Here is a 27,357-nt window from a genome sequence, read left to right as displayed (position 1 = left end):
GTCAGCTGTCTCATTAGAAACATTAGCATCATTCCGCTGTCGCTGGGCAATATTCCATGACCCCAGCACAGCTCTCATTATTAATTATGTCTTGCGATTCCAAGTTTTCAATTTGCTCATCTGAAAATTTCAAAAATACCTCATCAGACAGCTCACCATTCAGAAGTTACTCCTGGGTCTCCATCTCCAATAATTTACACAGTAAACAAAGTTATTAATTTGTGTGTTATTTTTTGCACACAATCACACTTACCGCGCATACAGAGAGATGTACACAGGCAGAATACGGTGCTGCAGTCAGCAATGCCTGTGTAAGACATTAAGTGTCCGGTGCAGTTATTAGATCACTTACTGCTGCTACAATGGCAAGGTATCGAGATATAAGTGAGTTTGAACGTGATGTTATACTCGGCACACGAGCTACGGGACACGGCGTCTCCGAGGTAGCGATTTTCCCGTACGACCGTTTCACGAGTCTACTGTGAATATCAGGAATCTGGTAAAGCCTCAAATCTCTGACATTGCTGCAGCTGGAAAAAAATCCTGCAGGAGTGGGACCAGCAACGACTGAAGAGAATCATTCGACGTGATCGAAGCACAAAGCCTTCTGCAAACTGTGGCAGATTTCAATGCTGGGCCATCAAAAAGTGTGAGCGTGGGAACCATTCGATGAAACGTGATTGATACGGGTTTTCTGACCCAAAGGCCCAGCTCTCCCTGCTACTCAATCCTGTCCAAGCCTCTTCATCTCCCAGTACCTGCTGCAACCTACATCCATCTAAATCTCCTTGGTGTATTCATCTCTCGGTCTCCCTCTACAATTTTTACCCTCCACCATTCCCTCCAATACTAAATTAGTGATCCCTTGATGCCTCAGAACGTGTCCTACCAACTGACACCTCCCTTGAATCCAGTTGTGCCACAAATTTCTTTTCTCCATAATTCTACTCAGTGCCTCCTCATTAGTTACGTGATCTACCCATCTAATCTTCAGCATTCTTCTGTAGCACCACATTTCGAAAGCTTCGATTCTTACGCTTTCCTTGCCATTGCCAGTCTACATTTTATATCCTCTCTACTTCGACCATCATCAGTTATTTTGCTCCCCAAATAGCAAAACTCCTTTACTACTTTCAGTGTGTCATTTCCTAATCTAATTCCCTCCGCATCCCCTGACTTAATTTGACTACATTCCATTATCCTTTTTTTCCTTTTGTCGATGTTCATCCTGTACCCTCCTTTCGAAACACTGTCCATTCCGTTCAGCTGCTCTTCCAGGTTCTTTGCTGTCTCTGACAGAATTACAATATCATCGGCGAACCTCAAAGTTTTTATTTCTTCCCCACGGATTTTAATTCCTACTCCAAAGTTTTCTTTTCTTTCTTTTACTGCTTGCTCAATATACAGATTGAATACCATCGGGGATAGGCTACAACCCTGTCTCACTCCCTTCCCAACCACTGCTTCTCTTTCGTGTCCCTCGACTCTTATAACTGTCATCTGGTTTCTGTACAAGTTGTAAATAGGCTTTTGCTCCCTGTATTTTACCCCTGCCACCTTTCAATGTGAAAGAGTATTCCCGCCAAACTGTCAAAAGCTTTCTCTAAGGCTACAAGTGCTATAAATGTAGGTTTGTCTTTCCTTAACCTATCTTCCAAGAAGTCCTAGGGTCAGTACTGCCTTGTCTCTTTCGACATTACCATGGAATCCAGACTGATCTTCCCCGAGGTCTGCTTCTATCAATTTTTCCATTCGTCTGTAAAGAATTCGCGATAGTATTTGGCAGCCGTGACTTATTGAACTGATAGTTCGGTAATTTTCACATCTGTCAACACCTGCTTTCTTTAGGATTGGAATTATTATATTCTTCTTTAAGTCTGAGGGTATTTTGCCTGTCTCATACATCTTGCACACAGCAGATGAAAGAGTTTTGTCATGGCTGACTCTCCCAAGGCTGTCAGTAGTGCTAATGGAATGTTGTCTAGTCCCAGGGCCTTGTTTCGACTTAGGTCTTTGAGTGCTATGTCAAATTCTTCAAGCAGTATCAAATCTCCCATTCGATCTTCATCTTCATCCTTTTTCATCTCCATAATATTGCCCCAAAGTACATCGCGCTTGTATAGACCCTTTATACACTCCTTCCACCGTTCAGCTTTTCTTCTTTGCTCAGCGTGATTTGCATTCACTTACACATGCAACTTACTATAGCTCTTAGCCTAATTCTCACTTCTCTGACTGCAGCTAACCTGACGACCTTTTAAATGATACCGCACATGACATAATAAATGTGCAAAACGCTGTTGTGGTCGTTTCCTTAATATCAAATGGGGGTGGCCGAGAAAAGGTAGTTATTCCGCAACATACCGTAGAAGGGCCTCCAGCGAGGCTTCGAACGGTGGAAGTACGGCAGCTCCGGCAGTGCCGAGCCTCGAGATACTCACCCACAGCTCGTCCAGGTTGAACTCGCCGTACTCGCGGCGCGTTCCCTTCCCGTTGGTGAGGATCCCGCTGCCGGACATCATGGTGGTGCCCGTGCGCAGGTTCGTCATGGTGGCGGGGAACGCCAGGGCGGCCGGGTCGTGCGTCGTCACGCCCACCTCGATGCTGCCGGACCACTTGTCCACCAGCCGGTCGATGCGGATCTGCGGCAGAAAGTGCTCCCTCAGCTCGGCACCGACTCCGCGGCTGCACTGCCCTGGAGATTGCGTGTTCTCCCGGCTTGCACTGTGACTGCATCGCTTTCACTGAGGCGCGACTCCACAAATTTTGCTAACTGGTCAGAGAAAAAACAGAGCATATGAACGAGGAAACAATTTTCACAATGTTCTGCAAGTATTTTTTATTACATCTCTAACTGGTTTTCATCCCTCAGAGCACAGTCAGATGAAAACTGAAAGACACACAAATTACTGAGACATTAGCAATACCGATACAGTGTGTCTGCAAAGGGAGATGTTACATTTTTTCTTTGTTACAAGACATCTGGCTGTACACCCTGGGCTGCCCGTAAAAATACTATGATTAATTTAAAAGGCTTTTTGGTGTATTTCTGAGTGCTGATTTCGGATAAATTATGGAAAATGCCAAATCAGATGCAGTTTTTACATATATTGAGCATTTCTGTGAGGTACGCAAAATGTAGCTATGTCAAACAACAGAAAATCCAGGGTGGAATGTAACAATATTATGAAAAGGAAAGTTGCTACTCACCAAACAACAGAGATGCAGAGTCACAGACAGGCACAACAAAAAGACTATCACAATATAAGTTTTTAATCAACAAGGCCTTTGTTGAAAATAGATGACACAGACACACTGTGTGTGTGTGTGTGTGGGCCCAACCTCTTTGCATTTACATATGTCTGCCTGTGTCTGTATATGTGCGGATGTATATGTGCATGCACGTGCGAGCGCGAGTATATACCTGTCCTTTTTTCCCCATAAGGTAAGTCTTTCTGCTCCCGGGGTTGGAATGACTCCTTACCCTCTCCCTTAAAACCCAGATCCTTTCATATTTCCCTCTCCTTCCCTCTTCCCTGATGAAGCAACCGTTGCGTTGTCAAAGCTTGATATTTGGGTGTATGTTTGCGAGTTTTTTATTTTATTGTGTCTATCAACATACCAGTGCTTTCTCATTTGGTAAGTTAAAGCATCTTTGTTTTTACACACACACACACACACACACACACACACACACACACACACACACACAGGGTGTTTATAAATGAATATCGGGGTTTTAACACTTTATAATATTTATTACATTAAACTTACAGTTATAAATGATATGTAAAATGAAAGAGCAACTCAAACAGTTTAACCAAGAACCTTATAAATGTTGAATGCGAGCACCATTTGTCACACGGCACACATCAAGTCTATAGCCAAGCGCCGGACAGGCCGCAAGGGTCCCAACGACAGGGCTCGCTTTGCACAGCCTCCACGTTCACCCGACACGACACCGTGCGATTTTTTCCTTTGGGGCTTCACGGAGGATTGTGTGTACGTGCCTCCGCTACCAGCAGACCTCCCCAAATTAAGAAACCGGACTGAATCACTGAAGACACATTTATGAACATTTGGGAAGAACTCAGCTACAGACTTTGTGTGTGTCGTGTGACAAATGGTGCTCACACTCAACATTTAGAAGGTTCTCGGTAAAACTGTTCGAGTTGCTCTTTCATTTGACATATAATTTATAAATGTAAGTTTAATATATTAAATATTATGAAGTGTTAAAGCCCCGATACCCATTTATAAACACCTCATACGTATAAAAAAATGAAATAAGTATGTAGACGCGTACTTTCGCTTTCTCGTGAGAGTAGCTCGAGTCGAGGCCACAAATTTTCTTTTTTATGTCACCAGCCGTGCACCTGGGCCATGTCTCACGGCTAGTGACCTCTGCAGTTTCTTTTTAGCTCTCTCGTCTGTAATCTAATGTCGTTAAGTGCCTCATCAGCTCCATACATTTCTATTTATTTCGTAGTCGACGGCGCACACGGATTATAATTCGCAGCCACGTTTACAAACACACTACCGGTGACAGGAAGCTGCAGCGACGCTAGCAATCCGAGTGGTAACATTTCACACTGCAGCGAACAGAAGAAGAGCGACTTTTACGACCGAGTCTACGGCGAGGCTCGAGGTCGGATCGAGACTTGACAGAGTCCCCTATTACACCGTCAAACTTCTTCGACACAAATATTTGACGTACCAACTTCAACAGAGAAATACGACGGTGTAATGCCGGACTTACCTCGAACAGCTCGTCGTCGTGCAGGGGGCGGTGCGTCATGACGACGCCGTTGTTGAACTCGTCGAGCGGCCGCCTCCTCTCCGCGCTGCGACCGCCGCAGGAGATGCGCACCAGGCTGCCGCAGCGCTCGTGGAACCTGCGGGCACCTGCGGTCAGCCTGACGGTCGACAGCAACGATAATCTTCAGGTAAGAAGGCCCAGCTGAGCCGTACACTGTGCACGTATAGCCCAGCTGCGAACACGCAAAAGTCCTACAGAACTGGAGCAGACACAACCTGCCCGTTCCCCGAGACCTGTGGCAGAGGCACTTTACGATATTCGGTGCCTTCTGGGCTCTGGCTTCCAAATCCCTCAGGTGTGGCAACCGCGACAACTCGGGTCAATCATTGAGGCACAGAAAGTGAGTCTTTAAAATGCAGAATGATGCGTCTCAGGTGGAAATCAGGTAAATTAAAGACATGATGAGAGCAATTAAAATGAACACACACACACACACACACACACACACACACACACACACACACGATGTAGCGGGACTTCGAATTTCGCCGCGCTACAATCGTTTCCTCAGATATAAATTATACCGTCGCAGCGGTATGAGTGCTCGACGGCAGAGAAAATACTAAAATTGTAACTATTTTTTTGTTTTCTATCCATCTATTGTCTCTCGAGAGTGGAAGCTTAATGCAGATGTAAAAACTTATTAGCTAGTCTTGGTCTGATTAAGACGAAAAAACTTATTAATGTGTAGACATATTGTGGAAGTTATGAAATTCGGAGGATGGAAGTAGCAACATAAAATAAATTGCATTCAGTGTCAAAATGATTTTAATTTGTATAAATTAGTGATTCCTGGACGATTGCAAGATTTTGGAGCAGCTACTACTTTTATGCAGAAATGAAGTAGGAGATTTTTGAAAACCTGGACGCCGCACGAAAGAAGACATGTTAACATGGTAAAGGATTAACTCTTATCTACGCCATTTCCCTCTGTTAATCACATTTTGTTATTCTCTGTTCTCCTTCAAATAATTTTTGTAGTGGAAATTGGTTTGACTTTTGCTCAGAAACGCCACAAGGACCACCCCAACAATAGCTTTTCCAAATCACGAAGTCCGGTAATTTTTCTGTAATACAAAGTCCGATTTGCATTTCATTGTTTCCCTTTTTCACGGTCATTAACGATTTTAGAACCCCCTTTTTATTCACGATTTCTTCCCACATATTCAACCTTTTCTTTTCTTTTCTTTTTTATTAACCACTACAACACACACACACACACACACACACATACTTATCTGCAGAAAACTGAAAACCCGTCTTTGCAGGCCACTCCTCTAATCTCTGAATCGTAAGCTGCAACTGACGAGTCACTGTTGCTACACTGGGGGAAGAGCAGAATACAGCAAAATCTTCCACAAATACGGAGCACTTTACAGGACTCCCTACTGGTGATGGCAAAGAGGGTAACACTTAAAAACACTGCCCCGAGGTACGTTCTTCTGCTCGAAACGACCCGACAGTACGTCACCGACTCGGGTCCTAGAAAACTGCCGACACGGGAAGGACCGTACGGAGACGGGGAGGCAGCCACGGGTGTCACATCGACGGAGTTGCGCGAGAATACTGCATCTCCGAGTCGTGTCGTATGTTTTATCGATACAGAAGAATGCGCGGATACGGTGACGTTCACGTAGGAAAGACTGCCGAATAGCCGCCTCCGGCAGAGTCGGGTTGTCGAGAGGGGACCTAAATCTCCAGAACCCGCACCGAGTAGCTGCCCGGTCTACCGACCCGGCCGGATGACGGTTAACCGCGCACTCCGGGGTCTTTCCTTCGCAGCTCGTCGAGGTGACACTCCGGTAACTGCCGGGATGTGTGCGGTCCTTTCCGGGACTGAGGAGGTGTGTCAGAATTGCCTCTCTGCACTAGTCGGGGAAGTTGCCGGTCTGCCACACACGATTAAAATATTATACAGGTCTCTGCCAGTTACAGTATTACGAGACACACAAAGTGCGGAATCCGTCTCCCACATGGAAAAGGGATGACTCGGTCCGCCTCACCCCTCTATGGCAGCAAAGAAGAAAATTTGTTTTGGAAAGATCTTTGATGTGCAGAAACGTGTGTTGCATATTTTCATATTACGATACACCGCATATTTTCACATTACGAAAGTATAAATTAGAATTCCATCAAACACAGCACATTAGTTTGCGAAACATTGAAATAGAGATTGCAATATACTATTGTAAGCCAATGATAGCTCACGTCACATCATCTCGGCAGCCAATGACAGCAGATATTCAGTGCATAGGACACGTGATGTAGTCAGCTAATGGCAACATCACTGTTAAGTAGCGTGAACACACAAATAGAAAGAGCTTACGGTTTAAATTAATGTACACAGAGTAGCTACAAGAAACACTTAATTTTCATTTATAATATTGCTCTTTAAGATTAATAAGCTACAAAAAAAGCTAAGCTTTCACATATAACATTGGTCTTTTTAACGAGTGTCACACTTTACAATACATCACACAAATGTGCTAGTAAAAATTTGGGTTCGTTTCAACAGCTGCCAGAGCGCGTCAGAAAACAGGCGTTACTGTGGGTGGGCAGCTACAGTGACATAGGAAACTCATATGTTCATATACACATGGCATTAAGAAATCTTACGTAACGTCATACGAGAAATAGGACATCAGAGGATACTCAGAGAGCAAATGAATTTCGTAAACCGTACTAAAATGCACAATTCGGCTTAAAGGACACATTTGTATGTCCAGATTCACAATGGAGTAGGCCCCAAACTCATAATAAGCTTTTCAGTGCATTTTTTGGGATGTAAACTTTCTCAGAGTACCAGTACTGTATCGTCTCACGTTCGGTTCATTATTACGGCATAATGCCGTACGTGCCAGGAGATGAAAACGTGCACTATAAATTCAGTGAACAGTTGAAACTAGCCAATAGTGTGGACAAAACAGTTCGTTTCTTATAAATTGATTGCATCTGTGGAAAAGATTAGTATAAGCCAAACTTCTTTAGCAAACCGACAAAAATCTTCACTGTCGTGCAAGGCGATCAATGCCCAACTGCCAAAAACGTGAAAATAAAATACAATCGGAAGACTGAAACTAATAACATATTTTAGCCTTCCGTAATTCTGTGAATGCATTTTAATTCAGTCGATAGCTCACAGGCACAGGATACCATTTTGTTTTCATTTGTCGTGTGAACTGTAAACGAAGAGGAAACAGCAAAATCACTAAACGTAAACAAGGGCGACCGTCCCCCTTCCCACTACGACCCAGACTGCTCTGTGCATCCACGTATCTGGCAGCTCAGGTGCATCAGAAAATTTTTTCTGTGTAGCGTGACCGATTCTCGCTACTGCCGCGGCCACACTCCGAGAAGCCAGAAGTGGGAGACGGAGCTGCTCGTACGCAACTCAGCTCCGCACGCGTGAGAGCCCGCTGGCAACTGCTCAAAATGAACGTAATGTAAACAGCTGTGATGTCTCACTCATCAGAAGCAGTTTGCTGTTACGAAGTATTCCACAGTCTCCGTCCTAAAGCCTTCGACAGATTTTGCTTTCGGTAGGCGCTCGTGTGTGCACTGTGTTTTGTTACTGTAAATGGTGCATTTACTTTGCATCTCAAGTTTCATTTTGGTTTCATTCTCTCGTTTACATTTTATTGCCGCATTATTATTCTACAGTAGCAGGATACAGTAAAATTCGTTGTTAGACTATCAATTCTTACCAGTCAAAACCACAAAAATTTAACTGAAGACTAAAACACTGGAAAATTCCTGGAATCCTAAAAAGTTCCAGGTTTTTTCCACGCTTTATCCTAGATTAAAAAAAAAATTACCGTGTTTTTACCGGTTGTCCTGCAGTGTATACACCCTGGATACATTAACTGTCTCTAAAAAAAAAGTTGGCAATCCGAGTCACAGCTCACATATCAATGAAAAGGTGGAACGAGTACGCAAAAGCAGTTCCACCTGGAAAGCTATTGAGAAAATTTGTACACCTGGCACGGACAGAGGCGTCAATTCCATTCGACAGAAGAACTGGCGGTAAAAATAATCGAGTGTCCACTCGTTTGTTAAACACAGTCAGTCGGGCAGTCACACTCGTTTCCAAACTTTACACCCACTACCGGCACACGGCTGCCAGTATCAGAGCCTCGGCATCACGACGTCTGCAGCTCACCTCAACCTGTCCGGAGGGGGCGACACTTCGACGTCCTCTGCGGCGACTACGGACGCCGGCGGCGACTCCTCTTCGAACGCGATGACGTCGCGCCGAGTGTTGGCGACGTTCATGTTGACTACGAGGTCCGTCACCAGTGCCGGCTGCTGCTGCCCGTCGGCCGGCTCGTACGTTCCGCAACTCGCACTCAGCTCGACGTCGAAGTCGGATCCTGCGGGGCAGACGCGTCACACCTCTCGTTCTCTCGACAGGCAAAATACTTAAACGCAGCACAGTGATAGGATTAAATTAAATGAACTTCGACTTGAGAGACTGCAAAGGATACGCTAGCCGGTGCACGGTGACCGATTTTCATGCAAACTGTTCGACAGGTTCATCCATTTGCTCCAAAACGGAGGCCGACACAGTCTGCCGCTTCCGAACGGTTGGCGACACGTCGCGATGACGGAATCGAGGCACACGCCCTGCAGCCTTTCTCGAACAATCTCTCAGAGACTATTTGGTAACAAAATTTATTTCTGCAATGCTTATAGCTTTATGTGTCATCTTCGCGATGAAGTGCCCGTCACTTCGTTAATAGTCACAGTTGTTGGGATATCCGCATTTACGTTAATACGTTGCTGCTACGGAATTTAGCTAGTGTATTGAAAATTTCTCTTTACTCAGTTGGAAGGATCTGTTTGTAACCAATCTCGAGAAAACTGATCTTACGTAGCACATTCATTTGTGTGCACCATTAATGAAGCCAGAATGAAGTATCCACAACATTCCTAATATCTCATAAACAGTCTGACATTTCAAAACAAGATTTGGGGAAATGACAGCATGTTAAGAGGAAAGTATTTTGCCAAATGGTTATTATGAAAAAAAAAACACACACACACAGACGCGCACACATGACGGTAGCTAGACACAGTGCCAATGTTATTTTGCACTAGTTAAGGGGGGAGGGGGGGTAGTGTCAGATGGGGTGGGCTGAGAGTGAGGAGTGAGGAACGTGAGAGGCAGGGAGAGAGATTGGGAGTGGGTGGCTATTGGCTGGGAAGGAGGCTGGTTTGCCAGTTAGGAATGCACGGGGCACGGACAGCAGGTGTAACTGTAGAGGTGTGCAGGATGTGGCACACGTGAAAGGCAATGCGGGTGGTCGGCGGTTGTCGGTCGGACGATTAAAGGAACCAAACTACTCGGTCGTCAGTCCCCGTTTCCTCAAACGGACCGGTCTACACGACTGTACATCGGGGAGCCTATCGTGCGAGACCCGGGCGAAGAAAACCCTGAAGTCTACAAAAAGTCAACGGAGGCAGTATAAGGACTCTAAGAAGGAAGGGAGACAGAGGAAGAAAGGCAAATGACACGTGGACCGGAATGCGGAGAGAGTGACGGGAGCGGAGGACGTGTCGTAGGGATAACTCCACGGTCGCGGACCGAAGGATTGAAGACGGCGCAGGTCGCGAAGCGGCCACTGCCGCGTGCCGAGCCACGGGACAGTCCCCTCTGTTCTCGACAACTATTTGGCGGCGGCCATTCGACCCGCAGACTGCCGGACAGTAGTCGTACCGACACAAAAGGCAGTGCGGCGTTTGCAGAAGTGTCGGTATGTGACCCTGCTGCTTTCACAGGTGGCCCGGCCTCTGACGGGGTAGGGTAAGACTGTGACGGGAATGGAATAAGAAATGCAGGGTGGGTGGATCGGACAAGTCTCGCAACTCTGTATTCCACAGCAATCTGATCCCTGTAGGTAGTAACTAGACAACAGAATACGAAAAATGTCACTTCGATATCTACCCGACACACCGTCTCACTGGACATCGACATCCCCCTCACTGACAGCTCCAGCCACACCTCTGTCTACATTATACCCACCAAATCCTAACATTACCCGCATTTCGTCAGCTGTCGTCCATTGCACACCAAAATAATCCCTCCCGTACAGACCGGCCTTCCACAGCTGACGTATCTGCAGTCACGAGAACTCCCTGCCCCGGTACGCAGAGGATCTAACGAAGGCCTTCACAGACGGGCATTACCCCCCCCCCCCCCCCCCCAAACACCCGACCCCCGACCTAGCAGGTTTCCCGTGTCGCATCCGCGCACGCCTCCGAACCTGTCACCGCCCTCCGAGAATTGGCCAGAAAGGAGCACTCCCACCCCCGGTGCCCGGTATCGTCCCGGACCAGAATGAAGTAACTGCATCCTTTGCCCGAGCTTCGATTATTTCTGCCCCGACACGAGTGACGTCTCGCCCGAGATCGTTCCCACCCCTCTTAAAGTGGTGTTCTGTCGCCCACCCGACCTTCACAACATCCCAGTCCACCAGTGTGCCACTCCCAATCCAAACCTTTTGCCACAGGGATCGTATCCCAGCGGAAGACTCGGGTGCGAGACCTGAGCGATCCACCCACCCGGCACTTCCCGTGTTGTGGTCCCGTCACGGGCTTATCCTACCCCGTCAGTGGCCAGGCTACCTGTGAAAGCAGCCGTGTCGTGTACCAACTTTGCTCCAAACACTGCACGGCCCGTTACGTCAAAACGGCTACCGACCGTCCGTCCACCGGGACAAATGGCCCCCTCGAACTGTCGTCGAGAACGAAGTAGACCGAACTGCGACACGACGTGTGACCGAGCGTGACGACGAGATCAATCTCGGTAGCCGCTTCACAACCTGGGCCGTCTGCAATCTCCCGTCGACCGGCAGCTCCACTCAGATACACAGACGGGAGTTATCCCACAACACGGCCTCCCTCAGACTTCAAGAAAAATATAATAATTGCAATCCCAAAGAAAGCAGGTGTTGACAGAAGTGAAAATTACCGAACTATCAGTTTAATAAGTCACAGCTGCAAAATACTAACGCGAATTCTTTTCAGACGAATGGCAAAACTGGTAGAAGCCGACCTCGGGGAAGATCAGTTTGGATTCTGCAGAAATGTTGGAACACGTGAGGCAATACTGACCCTACGACTTATCTTAGAAGCTAGATTAAGGAAAGGCAAACCTACATTTCTAGCATTTGTAGACTTAGAGAAAGCTTTTGACAATGTTGACTGCAATACTCTCTTTCAAATTCTGAAGGTGGCAGGGGTAAAATACAGGGAGCGAAAGGCTATTTACAATTTGTACAGAAACCAGATGGCAGTTATAAGAGTCGAGGGGCATGAAAGGGAAACAGCGGTTGGGAAGGGAGTGAGACAGGGTTGTAGCCTCTCCCCGATGTTATTCAATCTGTATATTGAGCAAGCAGTAAAGGAAAGAAAAGAAAAGTTCGGAGTAGTATTAAAATCCATGGAGAAGAAATAAAAACTGAGGTTCGGCGATGACAGTGTAATTCTGTCAGAGAGAGCAAAAGACTTGGAAGACTAGTTGAACGGAATGGACAGTGTCTTGAAAGGAGGGTATAAGATGAACATCAACAAAAGTGAAACGAGGATAATGGAATGTAGTCGAATTAAGTCGGGTGATGCTGAGGGAATTAGATTAGGAAATGAGACACTTAAAGTACTAAAGGAGTTTTGCTATTTGGGGAGCAAAATAACTGATGATGGTCGAAGTAGAGAGGATATAAAATGTAGACTGGCAGTGGCAAGGAAAGCATTTCTGAAGAAGAGAAATTTGTTAACATCGAGTATAGGTTTAAGTGTCAGGAAGTCGTTTCTGAAAGTATTTGTATGGAGTGTAGCCATGTATGGAAGTGAAAAATGGACGATAAATAGTTTAGACAAGAAGAGAATAGAAGCTTTCAAAATGTGGTGCTACAGAAGAATGCTGAAGATTAGATGGGTAGATGACATAACTAATGAGGAGGTATTGAATAGAATTTGGGAGAAGAGAAGTTTGTGGCCCAACTTGAGAAGAAGAAGGGATCGGTTGGTAGGTCATGTTGTGAGGCATGAGGGGATCACCAATTTAGTATTGGAGGGCAGCGTGGAGGGGAAAAATTGTAGAGGGAGACCAAGAGATGGATACCCTAAGCAGATTCAGAAGGATGTAGGCTGCAGTAGGTAGTGGGAGATGAAGAAGCTTGCACAGGATAGAGTAGCATGGAGAGCTGCATCAAACCAGTCTCAGGACTGAAGACCACAACAACAGCACAAGAACTTTCCTACAGCATAAATATCACTATAAGACAAACATCGACAAGGATAATGGGAGTGTAGACAAATGAAATCAGGAAATCAGATTACAAACAAGGCATTAGAAGTGGTGGAAAAGTTTTCCCATTTGGGCAGCAAGAAAACTGACAGTGGCCAAACTAAAACTGTTGAACCAATTCATGATGGAATCACTCATACCCTAAACACCTTGGAACACCGGTTTTATCTAAATGGATTAAAAGTAAGTATGACAAAGATGTAAGTGACACAGTTTAAAACAACTTCCAAACTGCCCAAAAAAATTACAAACTTAGGAATGCACTTCTGTCAAAAGCCCTGGGGATAGGTGTAGAATAAATTTATAGAGGTGTTCTCACAAAGCTATTTGGCAAACCAGTTAAACAGTCTTGCACTTGTGAATACTTAGTGATCAGTGCTGCATTTTCAGAAGTCAGTTTGAAGCTTGCTGAGAGTACAGTTCTGCGCAATACCTTTTCTGATCGAACTGTTTACTGTCTAAACCTTTTTTGGATGTACATCATTTAAAACGTTAAATGAAAGGTTCGTGATAAAATATCCGGAGAGAGCTATTCCTGCAAAAAGTGTTGTGCAGAAACTGATCAGTAAAGTCATAGCAAAAGGTTCCTCGCTAACGCTAGACTTAATTTTGCACAGAAAGTCTGTTCACCAAGAATATTGAACAATTTTGGAAAAGACAGATTGCTACTTACTGTAAAGTAGACACGTCAAGTTGCAGACAGGGACAATTAAGACACTTACATAAAGCTTTCTGCCAACTGCAGCCGGGCATTCCGGCCTGAGATGCTGTAATTGGCGGTTGTCTGTGCATGAGGTGTGTGTGTGTGTGTGTTTTTTTAACTGATGAAGGCTGTGGCTGAAAGCTTTATGTAAGTGTCTTAATTGTACCTGTCTGCAACTTGACGTGTCTACTTTACGGTAAGGAGCAATCTGTCTTTTGCTACACTGTTCATATTCCTACCTGGAGTTTCCGTTGTTTGAAAATACTGAACGTATTCACAAGACTGCAGTAAGAAGTCCACAGAAATCAACTAGACATCTATCCTCCCAACTAAACATCGAACGAACATTATGCGAGAACGTGCAGAAGCTGTTACATAAACGAGCATATAAAGTAATGCACCACAAGATGATATAAAGTAAGACTGAAGCCAACATTAAAAACCTACAAATTATACACGAATTACATACACCATTGCAGACAATTACTCACTTATGTCTCTGTTGGTTATCTGGATCCAAGTCTCGACTTCAACTCAGACAAAGGACAATTTCACCTCGGTGGGTACGTCTAGTCTCACGACACGTGCTACCGGTCAACAGACAATCCTAGGGAATGCTCTGAGATGGCTCTACATGATGTGAAAGTACCTGTTTGGTGTGCAGTTCCAGACCAATGGGCTGTAGGCCCCATTTTCTTTAACATCACCGTGAACTCTCTCAAGTGTACGTGACAAAATTAGTGCAATGATCCGTAGTGCAGTTGATAGAGGAAGAACGATAGTAGCCTCTGTGTTTTTCCAACCAGACTGTGTTACGACATATACTTCACGAGCTTCAATGTCACGTGTCCGTGAAGCTTTCGGAAAGAACGTACAGTTTCCGCACGTTCGTGGCCTCCCAGATCACCCGATCTGCCTACCTGTGACTTTTTAGTGTGTGCACGCAGACAAGGAAAAAATTCCTGGATAAAAATACACTTCTTACCAGGTGAAAATATACATTTTCCTGGGTGCAAAAGTTATCAATTCCTTGAAGGGTGTAGCTTTTAATACGCTACTTCCCGGCACTTTAGGAAACGAAACATAACAAAAAGTTGGAAAGATCTTTTTGCGCAGCAACGTGCACGCTGCATATTTTCGTATGGAACTATAAATTCGGATTCCACCAGACACGACACATCAGTTTCCTATGCACTCAAATCACCCATACTGCGATGTTCTTTTGTCAGGCAATCGTGGCTCACACCACGTTATCTTGCCAGCAAATGAAAGCAGATATTCAGAACATAGGACACCTGGTGTAGTCAGCCATTAACTACACCACTGTTAACTAGAGAAAATACACACAGAGGAAAAGTTTATCGTTTAAATTAGTATAGTATACGTTTAGTACAGCTGCAAGAAAAGCTAAGCTGTCACATATAACATTGTTTTCAGTTTTTATTTCATTCTTAATTTTTTGCAAGTGTTACTCTTTATCTATATTAAACACAAACATGCCAGTAAAATTTTAAATGAAGACACAAATGTCTTGTCTTCGGGGCCCACAATTTTTATAAGTGTTAAGTTCTGAATGAGAGTAAAAAAGAAATTCATCACGCATTCTCATGTGTAACATAATCTGTCTTGCGTAAAAGGAATTTTACTTTGAAAGAAATGCTTCTCGAACCACCATTTGCAACATTTTCCCGTGACCTGTTAGAAATCTCAACAGTAGTTATGTCAATTTCATTGAAAGCAGTCGTTATGAAGTATTGCACAATCTTTTTCCTGAAGCCTTTGACACATTTTGCTGTCACTGAACACTTATGCAAGCACTGTGTTTTGTTGTTGTAAATGGCATATTTTCTTCACAACTTAAGTTTTACATTAGTGTTTTGCTCTCGTTTATGTTTTATTGCTGCAGTATTATTCTGCAGCAGGCTAAAGTGAAATTCTTTGTTAGAGTATCAGTTCTTACCAGTCAAAATTACAAAATTGAAAAATGAAAAATTATCAGGTTTTTCCGAGTTTTCTCCCGGATGAAAAATTCTGGGTTTTCCCAGATTTCCCGTTTGTCCTGGGGCGCATACACCCTGTTTTTATTTGTGGGGTAATTTAGAGGGCAAAATCAATAGTAACAACCCATACACAACTAAAGAGACGGAAACAAACATTCACAACGTGACTGCTGAAATGTCATCAAATGAAATAGTAAAAGTTTTCATAAATGTGTTGAGATGTGCCGAATCGTGTATCCAAGTTCACGGTGAACATTTTTATCACCTCCTGTGGACTATTGACCCGTTGAAAGTTCAGTATGTAGTTTTTTATAACAACAATTTATTACTCTGTGTTACGTATTTACAATAAACAAGTAAGTTGTCTGTACGACACTGTATAATCTGAACTTAAAAAGTTTAGCACAACAAGGAAGTATTACAATTAGAAACTATGTACATAATTTAAAACCTTTACGAAAATTTCTATCACTGACACACCCCAAAAAATGACGAAAGCAGAAAGAAGTGTATCGCTTATTACATATTCACTGCTCACACAATCTAACTTTGGCTTCAGGCAGGATGTTTTATGTAAAGGTTCCTTAAATTACTGCTACCAGTCACAAACTTTGTCAATTACTGTATTACTTATTTATTTAGCAACATGTTTCGACGGAATACCTCATCTTAAGGCTAAATGGCATTACAGAAACAACTTTACAATAAGGTCATACAAACATCAGTCCAGCTTCCAAAGTGACATCACCTCTTACTAAGTTTTCTCTTCTTCCACAGGATGACCACAGCATTTATGAAAAGACTATGTAACACCAGTACGACCTTACTGTAAAGGTTTTGTAATGCCATTTAGCCTGAAAATGAGGTATTCCCTCGAAACATGTCGCCAAATAAATAAGTAATACAGTGGTTGACAAAGTTTGTCACTGGTTGCGGTAATTTAAGAAATCGTCACATATTTCTTGAAACAGTCAAGGCCGAAAAATAGTCAAAATGGCTTCAAATTCAGGATGTTTAAATTCTTTACTCCGAACTTTATTCACAGCCACACTCCATACAGTACCTACATACATCATCACTGAATGTACCAGCAACATTATTTTTCTTACGACAGACAGCTCAAGACATGTGACATCGTAAAAATTGAGATACACTGAAAACTAGTTTTTGCTTAAAATGGAGTGCAAATTCTCAGACTGTATTCATCCAGTGTTTTGTAATAAGGGCACTTATGAGTTACAACAAACTTTAATTTCAAACTTTCTCAATTACCTGCTTAACGTCAAATATTTAACACATTAACTGATTTGCAAAGTAATCAAACACTTCAAGCTACTTCATACACGGGAGACCAATTATGTAAAGAATTGGGGGTTTATTGCCTCTAACTAGTCTGCGTATAAAATAATAATTCAGAAGTATCTTTAGGAAACAGTTTTCAACAAATTTATGATTCTAGGAACAAAGAAAATTTCATGTAATTGTGTTGCATATTAAAGCTTTATTCCCAGAGCCTTCAGTATAAAGCTATAAAAATTTATAATACACTGACAAAGAGAAACTTCTATGTAACGAAACTACATCTGCTGAAAAGAGAATTACATGCCATCCTTGGGTAAAAATGTTAGCATTCAGTCACAGAATATCAAAATGATGGTAAATATATCTTCATAGAGTAATGTAACAAATTTTTACTGATGGTCAAAAAATATGATTAATTTTTTTTCTTCACCTCTTTGTATGTGCCTAATTTATATTACTTATATTAATGGGTCTCCTGTATATTAAATCAATGATTTATGTATGTAAAATCCGATACTGATGCACACCGGCTATAGTAAGAAGAGAATTTCTGGAAAAAAAGAAATTCACTGACACCTTGTTTAAATTAAAGGGTTAGAAATCCATTCCTAAAGTATGGGGCTGGAGCATAGTCCCACACAGAAGTGACATGTGGTTGAAAAGCATTATAGGCAAGAAGAGAATCAAAGCTTTTGAAATGTTGGAATAGAAACAGTAAATCCCCAACCCTTTATGGTATCAAACGCCTATGTACAAAAGGGCTCCAACATTTTATTACTTTACAAAGGAGTTCATGCATTAAATATTTCAAGTTAACCATGTGAGCGAGACAACGTTTCGGAAAGCTTTGAAAGTACGCTTAGAGTTTGTCTAAAGTCACGACTGCCCTCATTATGAGCCACTGCACGAGTATAGACTAGGTAATCTACACTGCATTTTTAAGCATCTACATCTACATGGATACTCTGCAGATCACACTGAAGTGCCTGGCAGAGGGTTCATCGAATCTTGTATAGCACGAGGGAAGAACGAACACCTACATCTTACCATCCGAGTCCTGACTTCCCTTATTTTATGACGACGATCGTTTCTCCCTACGTAGGTCGGCGTCAACGAAATATTTTTGCATTCGGAGGAGAAAGCTGGTCATTGGCAATAACGCCTTTTGAAACAGTGACTGTTTTTGTTTCTTTTTGGAAGATGTTAATAACTTAATCGTTTTACATGATGGGCTGTCTCCAACAACAAAATCAATAAAAAACTGAAATGAACATTTCAGATCGTATTAATTCAGTGAATTAGTTTAAAATGTATTAAGTGTAATTTAAAAATTAAGATGGTAGCCTTCGTGCATCGGGAAACAATTTCAATCACGACTAATTCTGGAATACAATCTAAATACCTAGTTTCGACCGATGAGAATTTTGACATATTTCATTAGGTCACGCAGCGAAACGTTTTTCTCGCTTCCTGTAAAATTACAGTCTGTGTATTTAGTACGATTTTAAATTATGCTCGTCAAATATGTGCTTGTGTTTTAGCAAATACTGCAGTCAATGTGGATACCGCAGTTAAATGTCAAATACAGAAAAATTCTCAAAGGCAGTTTGTCACACAGCAAATTCTGCTTTGCCGAGTCGGCCGGGACACGGAATTTGGCATCGCTGAGCTGCAATTAGTGACAGGCAAGCAGTGCACTTACTGTCGTCAGAGTCTCCACGGGTCTCGTCGTCGTCATCGATGACCGTCACCTGCGCACACTTCCCGTACATGTCGACAAAGCCGTAGACGCCACTCGGAACGTCCCTCGCGGCCACCCCCTGAGACTCCTCGTTCACGTAGAACACCAGCTCACCCTGAAATGGATCGAGGCAGCGTTTCACACACGACGGACAGACAATTTGTGTCGGCAAAGCTAAAAGGAAATTCATTTAGCAGCTGTGGAAAGTAGCAATAAAGAATGGCCGGAGTCCCGATTCAGGCTCCGAGACTTCCATACAAACTTAATTACGTGTACACGTAGACACTTCATCCGTCCAAGGAATCGAGACTCTTGACAATTTTTGCCCGTTATTGACTTCGATACTGGCAATATCTCCGTCTCCGGGAATTCCGAGACCTTCGAGAATGTTTTAACTTTGAGCTCGGATAACAAATGACCAAAGCAATATTTTTTGTGATACGATTACAAATCAACATCAGATTTTCTCTTTACTTGTACTGTGAAATCTTGCTTGCAGCCAAATTTTATGATTCTAGGTCAACAGGAAGAACCCTCTAGGCTTTGACGAGTCAGATAGCATGTGTCAAAGTGTGTGACACAATTGGCTATGTCTTGATTGCACTGCATCAGAAGCTCACATTTATTACACTATCAAGGGACCTTAGTATGTGACATAAATTTCAACTTGATACATTTATCAGAAAAGGAGTCTTAACAGACGGACACCCAGACAGTCAGGAGATAGATAAATAAATAAATAAATAAATAAATAAATAAATAAACAAACAAAAGAAGGAAAAAATCATGTGATACAACAATAAATTTTCGAATTTTTTTCCTTTAGTTGTACTGTGAAACCTTAATTCTTGCAAAATTTCACGATTCTAGATCAATGAGAAGTGTCCTGTAGGTTTTAATGAGTGAGTTTTTGAGTATCAAAATACGTGACATAAGTAGCTGTATCTTTCGATTGTGCTGGTTTAGAAACTTCAATTTTTTACACCACCAGGGGACCATAGACCTCAGCTCGATTTTTTTTTTAAGTCAGTCACGTGGACAGACAGACGACAAAGCCATCCCACAAGGGTTCTGTTGTTAAGAACTGAGGCACCGCACCCTCTGAACCACCCTGCAGGTGTATTTTATAAACTTAACAGAGCCTTTACCTGCGTGGATTCCAACATTTTACTCGACTAATTAAACTGTTGTGGCATAGACGACACCCCTGCCGGACATACGGGGCTATACTTTCCTGACCCGAGGCGGGATGTCTCGTTAACCGAACGTGTCTCGAGCACGCAATTAACCTCAGAATGTGGGAGCATAATGACTGGTACTGACTTCACTCTTCTTCTGAACTTAAGTAAATATTCTTTTAAGGATTTTTAAACAGCGGTTCAAAAACTGTAATGTCTGCTGCCGGCACGTGCACACACCTTACCGGACACGGCTGAGGCGACACCTGAACGAGTGTAGAGAGAGCTCAGTATCGGGAATGCCCACTTTATACCGTTTCAAACAAGTAACAACGATGCACTAGTGCCGAGAGTGACATTAACGGTCAAACACTAGACGAAACAGCTCGTGTAAATTTCTCGAGGTGTACGTGAATAGCGAGCATCTCGTACGTGTCGGGCTGAAAACGAGGACACTGCCTCTCTCTTTCCTGCAGTCTCGTACTGCCTGTCGTCTCGGGGACAATGTGGTTAGTGTAACTAAATTAAATAGGGTTTTTTCACCAGAAGCAAGCTGTACTGTCTGAAGTAGGTAACCGTACATCACACAGATGCGTTTCTGAGGATCTTGTAAATCTTACACTCACTTTCAAACTTTTACTCCTACACACTGGAACAGCCGGAGTTTTCGAATCCCGTAAAACTGTCACTGGGACAAAAACGTCCCATCTTAGTATTTTTAAGGTTCGGTACCTCAATCGCTGGAAATGGAACCTTCACAGAACAGCCACGTTGTCCACGTGTCTGCCTATCCGACGCCTGACAACCCATTTACTCGGGAACAGACATGCGTATAGAGTTGGCATTTGTGTCACATACTGAGATCTACGGTCCCTTAGCAATGTAAAAAAATTAACCTTCTAAGTCAATGCACTCAAAAGATACGGCCATTCGTGTCGTGTACTTTGATACTCAAAAATTCACTCAGAATCTACGGGGTCCTTCTCGGCCTAGGATACTGACATTTGGCAAGAATTAAGGTTTCGCTATAAAACTAAAGGGGAAAAATCTGAAAATTGTTACTCCGTAATTATATCACGTAACAAAAAAATTTTGTCTGCTAGCACCCCCTTTTCTCAGGAAAAAGGTACACGTATCAAGTTGAAATTTCTGTCTCGTATTAAAGTTTACGGTCCCTCCGCAGTGTAATAAATGTAAGCTAAGTCAATCCACTCAAAAGACACAGTCACTTACGTCACATACTTTGACACTCTCACGTACTCACTAATCAAAACATGCAGGATACTTCCTGCTGACCTAGAATTATAAAATTTGACAAGTAGTAACGTTTTACAGAACAAGCAAAGCAAAAAAAAAATCTGAATATTATTAATTTGTAATTCTATAACACAACAAAAATATGTCTTTATTACCTGACATCAAGATTAATACATTCTCAAAAGTCTCTGAATTTGCAGGACCAATAGCTTGTCAATACCAATATCAATAACACATTAAAGTCATCGAGATTCTCAATTTCCGGGACGCACGAGTTTTGCTGTAACAAATAGTCACTCTGATGGTCTGTTATTTTGCTTTAATTCAAAACATTGATTATTTTCTTATTTTTTTTCCTAATCAAATAAAATATGCAAATACATGAACACTGTTTGTGGTAGCACAACGAAATCTCAAATTTTTATAAAGATACAGTCAAGCTGAAAAGTTTTCCGTACAAAATAACTTTTCTACATGTGAGCGAGAAGAGAGAATGCAGAATCCTTGTGTTACCACAGCCTAAAACTGGTCTGCACTTTGATAGACAGTATCTACAAGTAAACATCACAGTGTAAACGATGGCAGCCAATCACAGAATATTTCAGGGGTACAATTTTTTTAAATTGTTTCAAAGCCCCAGTCAAATGTTCACCAGTTTTCTCCTAGAGTAACTTGAGCTGTCCCTACACGACCCAATTTGCCCGCCTTTCAGAACTCCAGCAGTTCTGTCCGAAGCTGTCGGCAAGACGCGCTTTCGGCCCTCTGCCAAAGTCACTAGCGAGTTCGCGCTGTCGGTTTAGCCGAAGAGTGAGTGTGGGAGGCGGGTCACACGTGCGGACACTGGAGGGTTCCGGGGGCAGAACTCCGTCACTTCTCTCTCTCTCGTTATCCAGCCTTCGAGCAGAACACACTTCTTTCTCCAAAGGCACAGCCTCCGGCTGCACACCCCACGACCCTCTGCTGACACGAACCGCCTCCTCTCCCGTTGCCCACTTTCTTCGGTTTGTCTGATCGTACGGACTGATCTACGCCTGGTTAACTTCCTACTCTACGCACACCCCCTGTATCCTGTATACTGTAATACAGGGTGCCCAAAAACACCGACGAGCTTTAAGGACAGATTCCTTACACCGCAACAAGAAAAAAGTGTAGTGTAAACATTAGCTCTAAAATGCATAACTTAAAGAGCTTTAAGCACTTGGTCATCTTCACTAGAGTAAAAGACGTTCCTTCTACTGAACAAGAGTTTATAGCTCTTACAGGGTGTATACGTGGACAAAGAAAAAAAATTCCCTGATTTTTCCCAGTTGAAAATACTCATTCTCCCGGGTGAAAATACACTTTTTCCGAGTTAAGTGACAGTATACTCTTCCACGGCACTGTAAATCCTTTGAATGTTTATGGTTTTATATACCGACTTAGAATTTCCCAGCACTTTAGACAACGAAACTCCTGGGAAGGGGGGGCACGTATGCCGCATATTTTCGTATTACGAAGGTATAAATTTGAATTCCACCAAACACTGCACGTTACTTCCCGAAACACTGAACTCGAGATTGCGATGCGCTTTTGTAACCAGTCATAGCGCATGTCACGTGATCTCGCCAGCTGACGACAGCACAGGACACGTGATGTAGTCAGCCAATAGCGAGATCACTCCTAAGTAGCGCAAACACACAAATAAGAAAAGTGAATGGTTTAAATTAAGATAGATCACACAAATGTGCCAGTAAAATGTTTAATAACGACGTAAATGTCTGATCTGGGCTCTGAATTCTTCTAAATGGTTGTCCTCAAAGACTTTATTTTTAAATGGAGTCAAACGCTTTGTGATTTAAGAAACTCATCGTACATAGTTCATCTTGCACAAAAGGAAATTTGCTTTGAGTGTAACGCTTCTCAAACCACCGTTCGCAATATTTTCCCGCGACCTGACAGAAATAGATTAGTTTCAGCAGTTGCAAGAGCGCGCCAGATAACAGGCGTCACCTCGCTCGTGCAGCTACGATGACGCACGAAGCCCGTATGTTCACACGTGTAAAACATTAAAAGATCTTACATTATGTCACAAAAGATACAAGATAACAGAGGATACTCAAAGAGCATCGGAAAATCGTGAACCACACTAAAATGCATAATTCGGCTTAAGTGCACATTCGTATGTCCATATTCGGATGTAAATTTTCTTAGAGTACCAGTGCTGTATTATCTCATGTTCGGTTCTTTATTACGGTACAATGCCATACACGCACTCGAAATGTAGCGAACAGTTGAAACCCGCCAAGAGTGTGAAATTAAACACTTCGTTTCAAATAAATTGGCTGCCTCGGCAGAAAAGATTAAAAGCGAAATCTCTTTAGCAAGTCGACAAAAATAACTTAATTGTTGTGCAAGGAGATTAATGCTCGACTATCAGAAAAGTGGAAATAAAATCTGAAACTAATAACATATTTTAGCCTTCCGTTACTAAGCGAACGTATTTTAATTAATTTGATAGCTCCCGGCCACAAAAATCCGTTTTGTCATCATTTAACATGAGAGCAATAAACGAAGACGAAACAACAAAATTACTGAACCTAAACACAGGTCACGTGGAGACTAACCACCTCCCCACCACAACTCACGACTGCTCTGTGCATCAGCCCCAGATTTACTGTATTTCCGAACCGGGGCAATATTGAGTAGTGGCGCCCAGCCACACTTCTGCAACCAGAAGTGGGACAAGGTATAACTCATACGCGACTATACTGCGCACGCGCAAAAGCCCGCCCGCAACTGCTCAAACAACTCCAATTCAAACAGTTGTCACGTCACGCTCATCTGAGGCGATGTGTTGTTATGAAGCATTGCATAGTCTTCCTAAGCCTTCGACACACTGTGCTGTTGGCAGACACTTGTATAAGCACTGTGTTTTCTTGTTTTTTTGTTGTGTACGGCGTATTTCCTTTGCAACTTAAGTTTTATTTTCGTTTTTTTCCCCTCGTTCATGTTTTGTTGCTGCAGTATTATTCTGCAGAAGCGGGATACAGTAATATCCTTTGTTGGAGTATTGGTTCTTAGCAGTCAAATTCACAAAAATTTAACTGAAAACCAAAACAATGAAAAATTTCCAGAATTATAAACAATTCCCGGGTTTTTCCCGGTTTTCTCCCCAATGAAAAAATTCCCGGGTTTTTCCCGGATCTCCCGGTTGTCCCGGGTCGTATACACCCTGTCTTAAGTTACGCACTTTAGAGCCCACGTTTACCAGACCTTTTTTTCTCGATTCGGCATAAGGAACTCGTCTGTAAAGCTTGTTAGCGTTTCTTGGTACACACAGTATAAGCTCCGTATTTGTCCAAATTTCCCGTTCTATTGTTTAACATCGGCCTCTGACACCCACTCGAGAGCCCTCACTGTTCGACCACCTGTCCACCTGTCTGTGTAAGTAAATCCGTTCCTTTTAAGTACCTACGCATCGTCATCATCTGCAGACTGAGCTTTACAATCTGCGCCGATACGGGAAAGTGTAACAACAAATTCGCTGCAACCCCGTTTGTCACAAGAAGCACACGTATATGATCTCTTCCCTTCCTCCCAAGGTTTTCGCACCCGGCAGCTACGGAATCCACCTACACCTGATGATTCGACGTGAACATCTACATCTACATCTGCATCTACAAGCATACTCTGGAAAACACATTTAAGAGACTGGCAGAGGGTTCATCGAACCACCTTCACAATTCCCTATTATTCCAATCTCGTATAGCACGAGGAAAGAATGAACAGCTATATCTTTCCGTACGAGCTCCGATTTCCCTTATTTTATCGTGATGATCGTTCCTCCCTATGTAGGTCGGTGTCAACAAAGTATTTCTGCATTCGGAGGAGAAAGTTGGCCGTTGGAATTTCGTGAGAAGATTCCGTTGCGACGAAAAATGCCTTTCTTTTAATGTTGTCCAGCCCAAATCCTGTATCATTTCAGCGACACTCTCTCCACTATTTCGCGATAATACAAAACGTGCTGCCCTTCTTTGAACTTTTTCGGTGTACTCCGTCAATCCTATCTGGTAAGGATCCCACACCGCACAGCAGTATCCTAAAAGAGCACGGATAAGCGTAGTATAGGCAGTCTCCTTAGCAGATCTGAGATCTGTTACATTTTCTATGTGTCCTGCCAATAAAACACAGTCTTTGGTTAGCCTACCCCACAACATTTTCTGTGTGTTCCTTCCAATTTAAATTGTTCGTAATTGTAATACCTAGGTATTTAGTTGAATTTACGGCATTTAGATTAGACTGATTCATAGACTGATTTATTGCGTAACAGAAGTTTAGCAGTCATGTGGATGGCCTCACACTTTTCATTATTTAGGGTCAACTGCCACTTTTTGCACCATTCAGATGTCTTTTCTAAATCATTTTGCAGTTCGTTTCGATCTTCTTATGACTTTATTAGTCCATAAACAACAGTGTCGTCTGCAGACAACTGAAGACAGCTGCTCAGATTGTCTCCAAAATTGTTTACACAGATACGGAACAGCAAAGGACCTATAACACTACCTTCGGGAATGCCAGAAATGACTTTTGTTGTACTCGATGGCTTTCCGTCAATTACTACGGACTGCACCCTCTCTGACAGGGAATCACAAATCGAGTCACATAACTGAGGCAATATTCCACATGTACGCAATTTCACTATGAGCCGCTTGTATGGTACAGTGTCAAAAGCCTTCTGGAAATCCAGGAATAGAGAATCAATGTGAAATCCCATGTCAATAGCACTCAGCACTTCATGTAAATAAAGAGCTAGCTGTGTTTCACAAGAATGATCCTTTTTTAAATCCGTGATGACCGTGTGTCAATAGAACGTTTTCTCGGAGGTAATTCATAATGTTCGAACACAATATACGTTCTAAAATCCTGCTGCATATCGACGTTAACGATATGGGCCTGTATCTTAGTGGATTACTCCTACCACCTTTCTCGAATATTGGTGTGACCTGTGCAACTTTCCAGTCTTCGGGTACGGCTCTTTCGTCGAGCGAACGGCTGTGTACGATTGTTAAGTACGGAGCTAATGCATCGGCATACTCCGAAAGGAACCTAATTGGTATACAGTCTGGACCAGAAGACTTGCTTTTATTAAATGATTTAAGTTGCTTCACTACTATGAGGATATTTACTTCTAGAGCTCTGATCCTGGTTTCTGTATACTCTGTTCCTCACATCATAAATGCTATAGTGAGCATTCAGGATGAATCACCTAAAACTTGCATTGCAAATACTGAAGAAATGAAAAGTGCTATCAATGTGTGGTTTTTGCAGAACGTATTCATGGTCACGGGCTCTTATTGTTAGCTAATCGACAGACTGTAATAATACTTAGAAAGTGTATTTTTTGTGTAAACGTAAACTTTTTTTTTTTTTTGATGGACCAATGCCTATAGTCATTAGTAAACTAAGAGAACGGTAAATTAGAATGCCATTGACGTTTGTCACAGTATTCTAGTGCGAGTCGTTTATGAAATACAGTGTTTTGAAAAGTTCCCACACTGATACCTGTACAACTGCTTTGGTAGCGCACACAACAAAACAGGACGAGTGTACACACTAATTATGTGGATTCTGTCCAGTAACTAGACAACTGAGCGCCGCAGGTCGGGTTCAATGCGACTACCAGCAGTAGGTTTTTTTTTGGTGCGGTTTTAGGGCGCTCAACTACTGAGGTCATTAGCGCCCAGTCACAAATGTAAGTGCAGATATAATCCGGTAAAACTTAAACGGGGAGGGGGGGGGGGGAGGAGGTCAAGAAAGTTCTTACAAAGATGCAGATTAAAATAATTAAAACAGTTACATGTCTTTGGACAAGTCCGTCAAAGTAATAAAACAAAGAACACGAGCAGCTGCTCGAGCGTCATCAGCTAAAATGTCCTGTAAAGTAGATGTCAGAGACAGGACAACACGAGATTGATTAAAACGGGGACACGACAATAAATCATGGCCCACTGTCAACGCGTGACCACAAGGGCACCGCGCGGCGGGGTCACCGGAGAGCAGGTAGCGGTGG

The 27,357-nt window shown here is 42.9% G+C and overlaps 1 protein-coding gene across 1 annotated transcript in view; it reads right to left on the bottom strand.

Moving 5' to 3' along the window:
- Positions 1–27,357, bottom strand: part of LOC126212792 (neuralized-like protein 4) — a 303,166-nt gene that overhangs the window by 223,319 nt on the left and 52,490 nt on the right. The window contains exons 4-7 of the mRNA XM_049940194.1: positions 18,835–18,988; positions 8,979–9,189; positions 4,760–4,916; positions 2,442–2,642 (exon numbers count right to left, since the gene is read on the bottom strand). Coding sequence (XP_049796151.1) covers positions 2,442–2,642; positions 4,760–4,916; positions 8,979–9,189; positions 18,835–18,988 — 723 coding nt within the window. The remainder of the gene's footprint in view (positions 1–2,441; positions 2,643–4,759; positions 4,917–8,978; positions 9,190–18,834; positions 18,989–27,357) is intronic.

Source organism: Schistocerca nitens, chromosome 11 (assembly GCF_023898315.1).
Source record: "Schistocerca nitens isolate TAMUIC-IGC-003100 chromosome 11, iqSchNite1.1, whole genome shotgun sequence".
Lineage (NCBI taxonomy): Eukaryota > Metazoa > Arthropoda > Insecta > Orthoptera > Acrididae > Schistocerca > Schistocerca nitens.
This window is presented reverse-complemented; position numbering and strand designations above follow the sequence as displayed.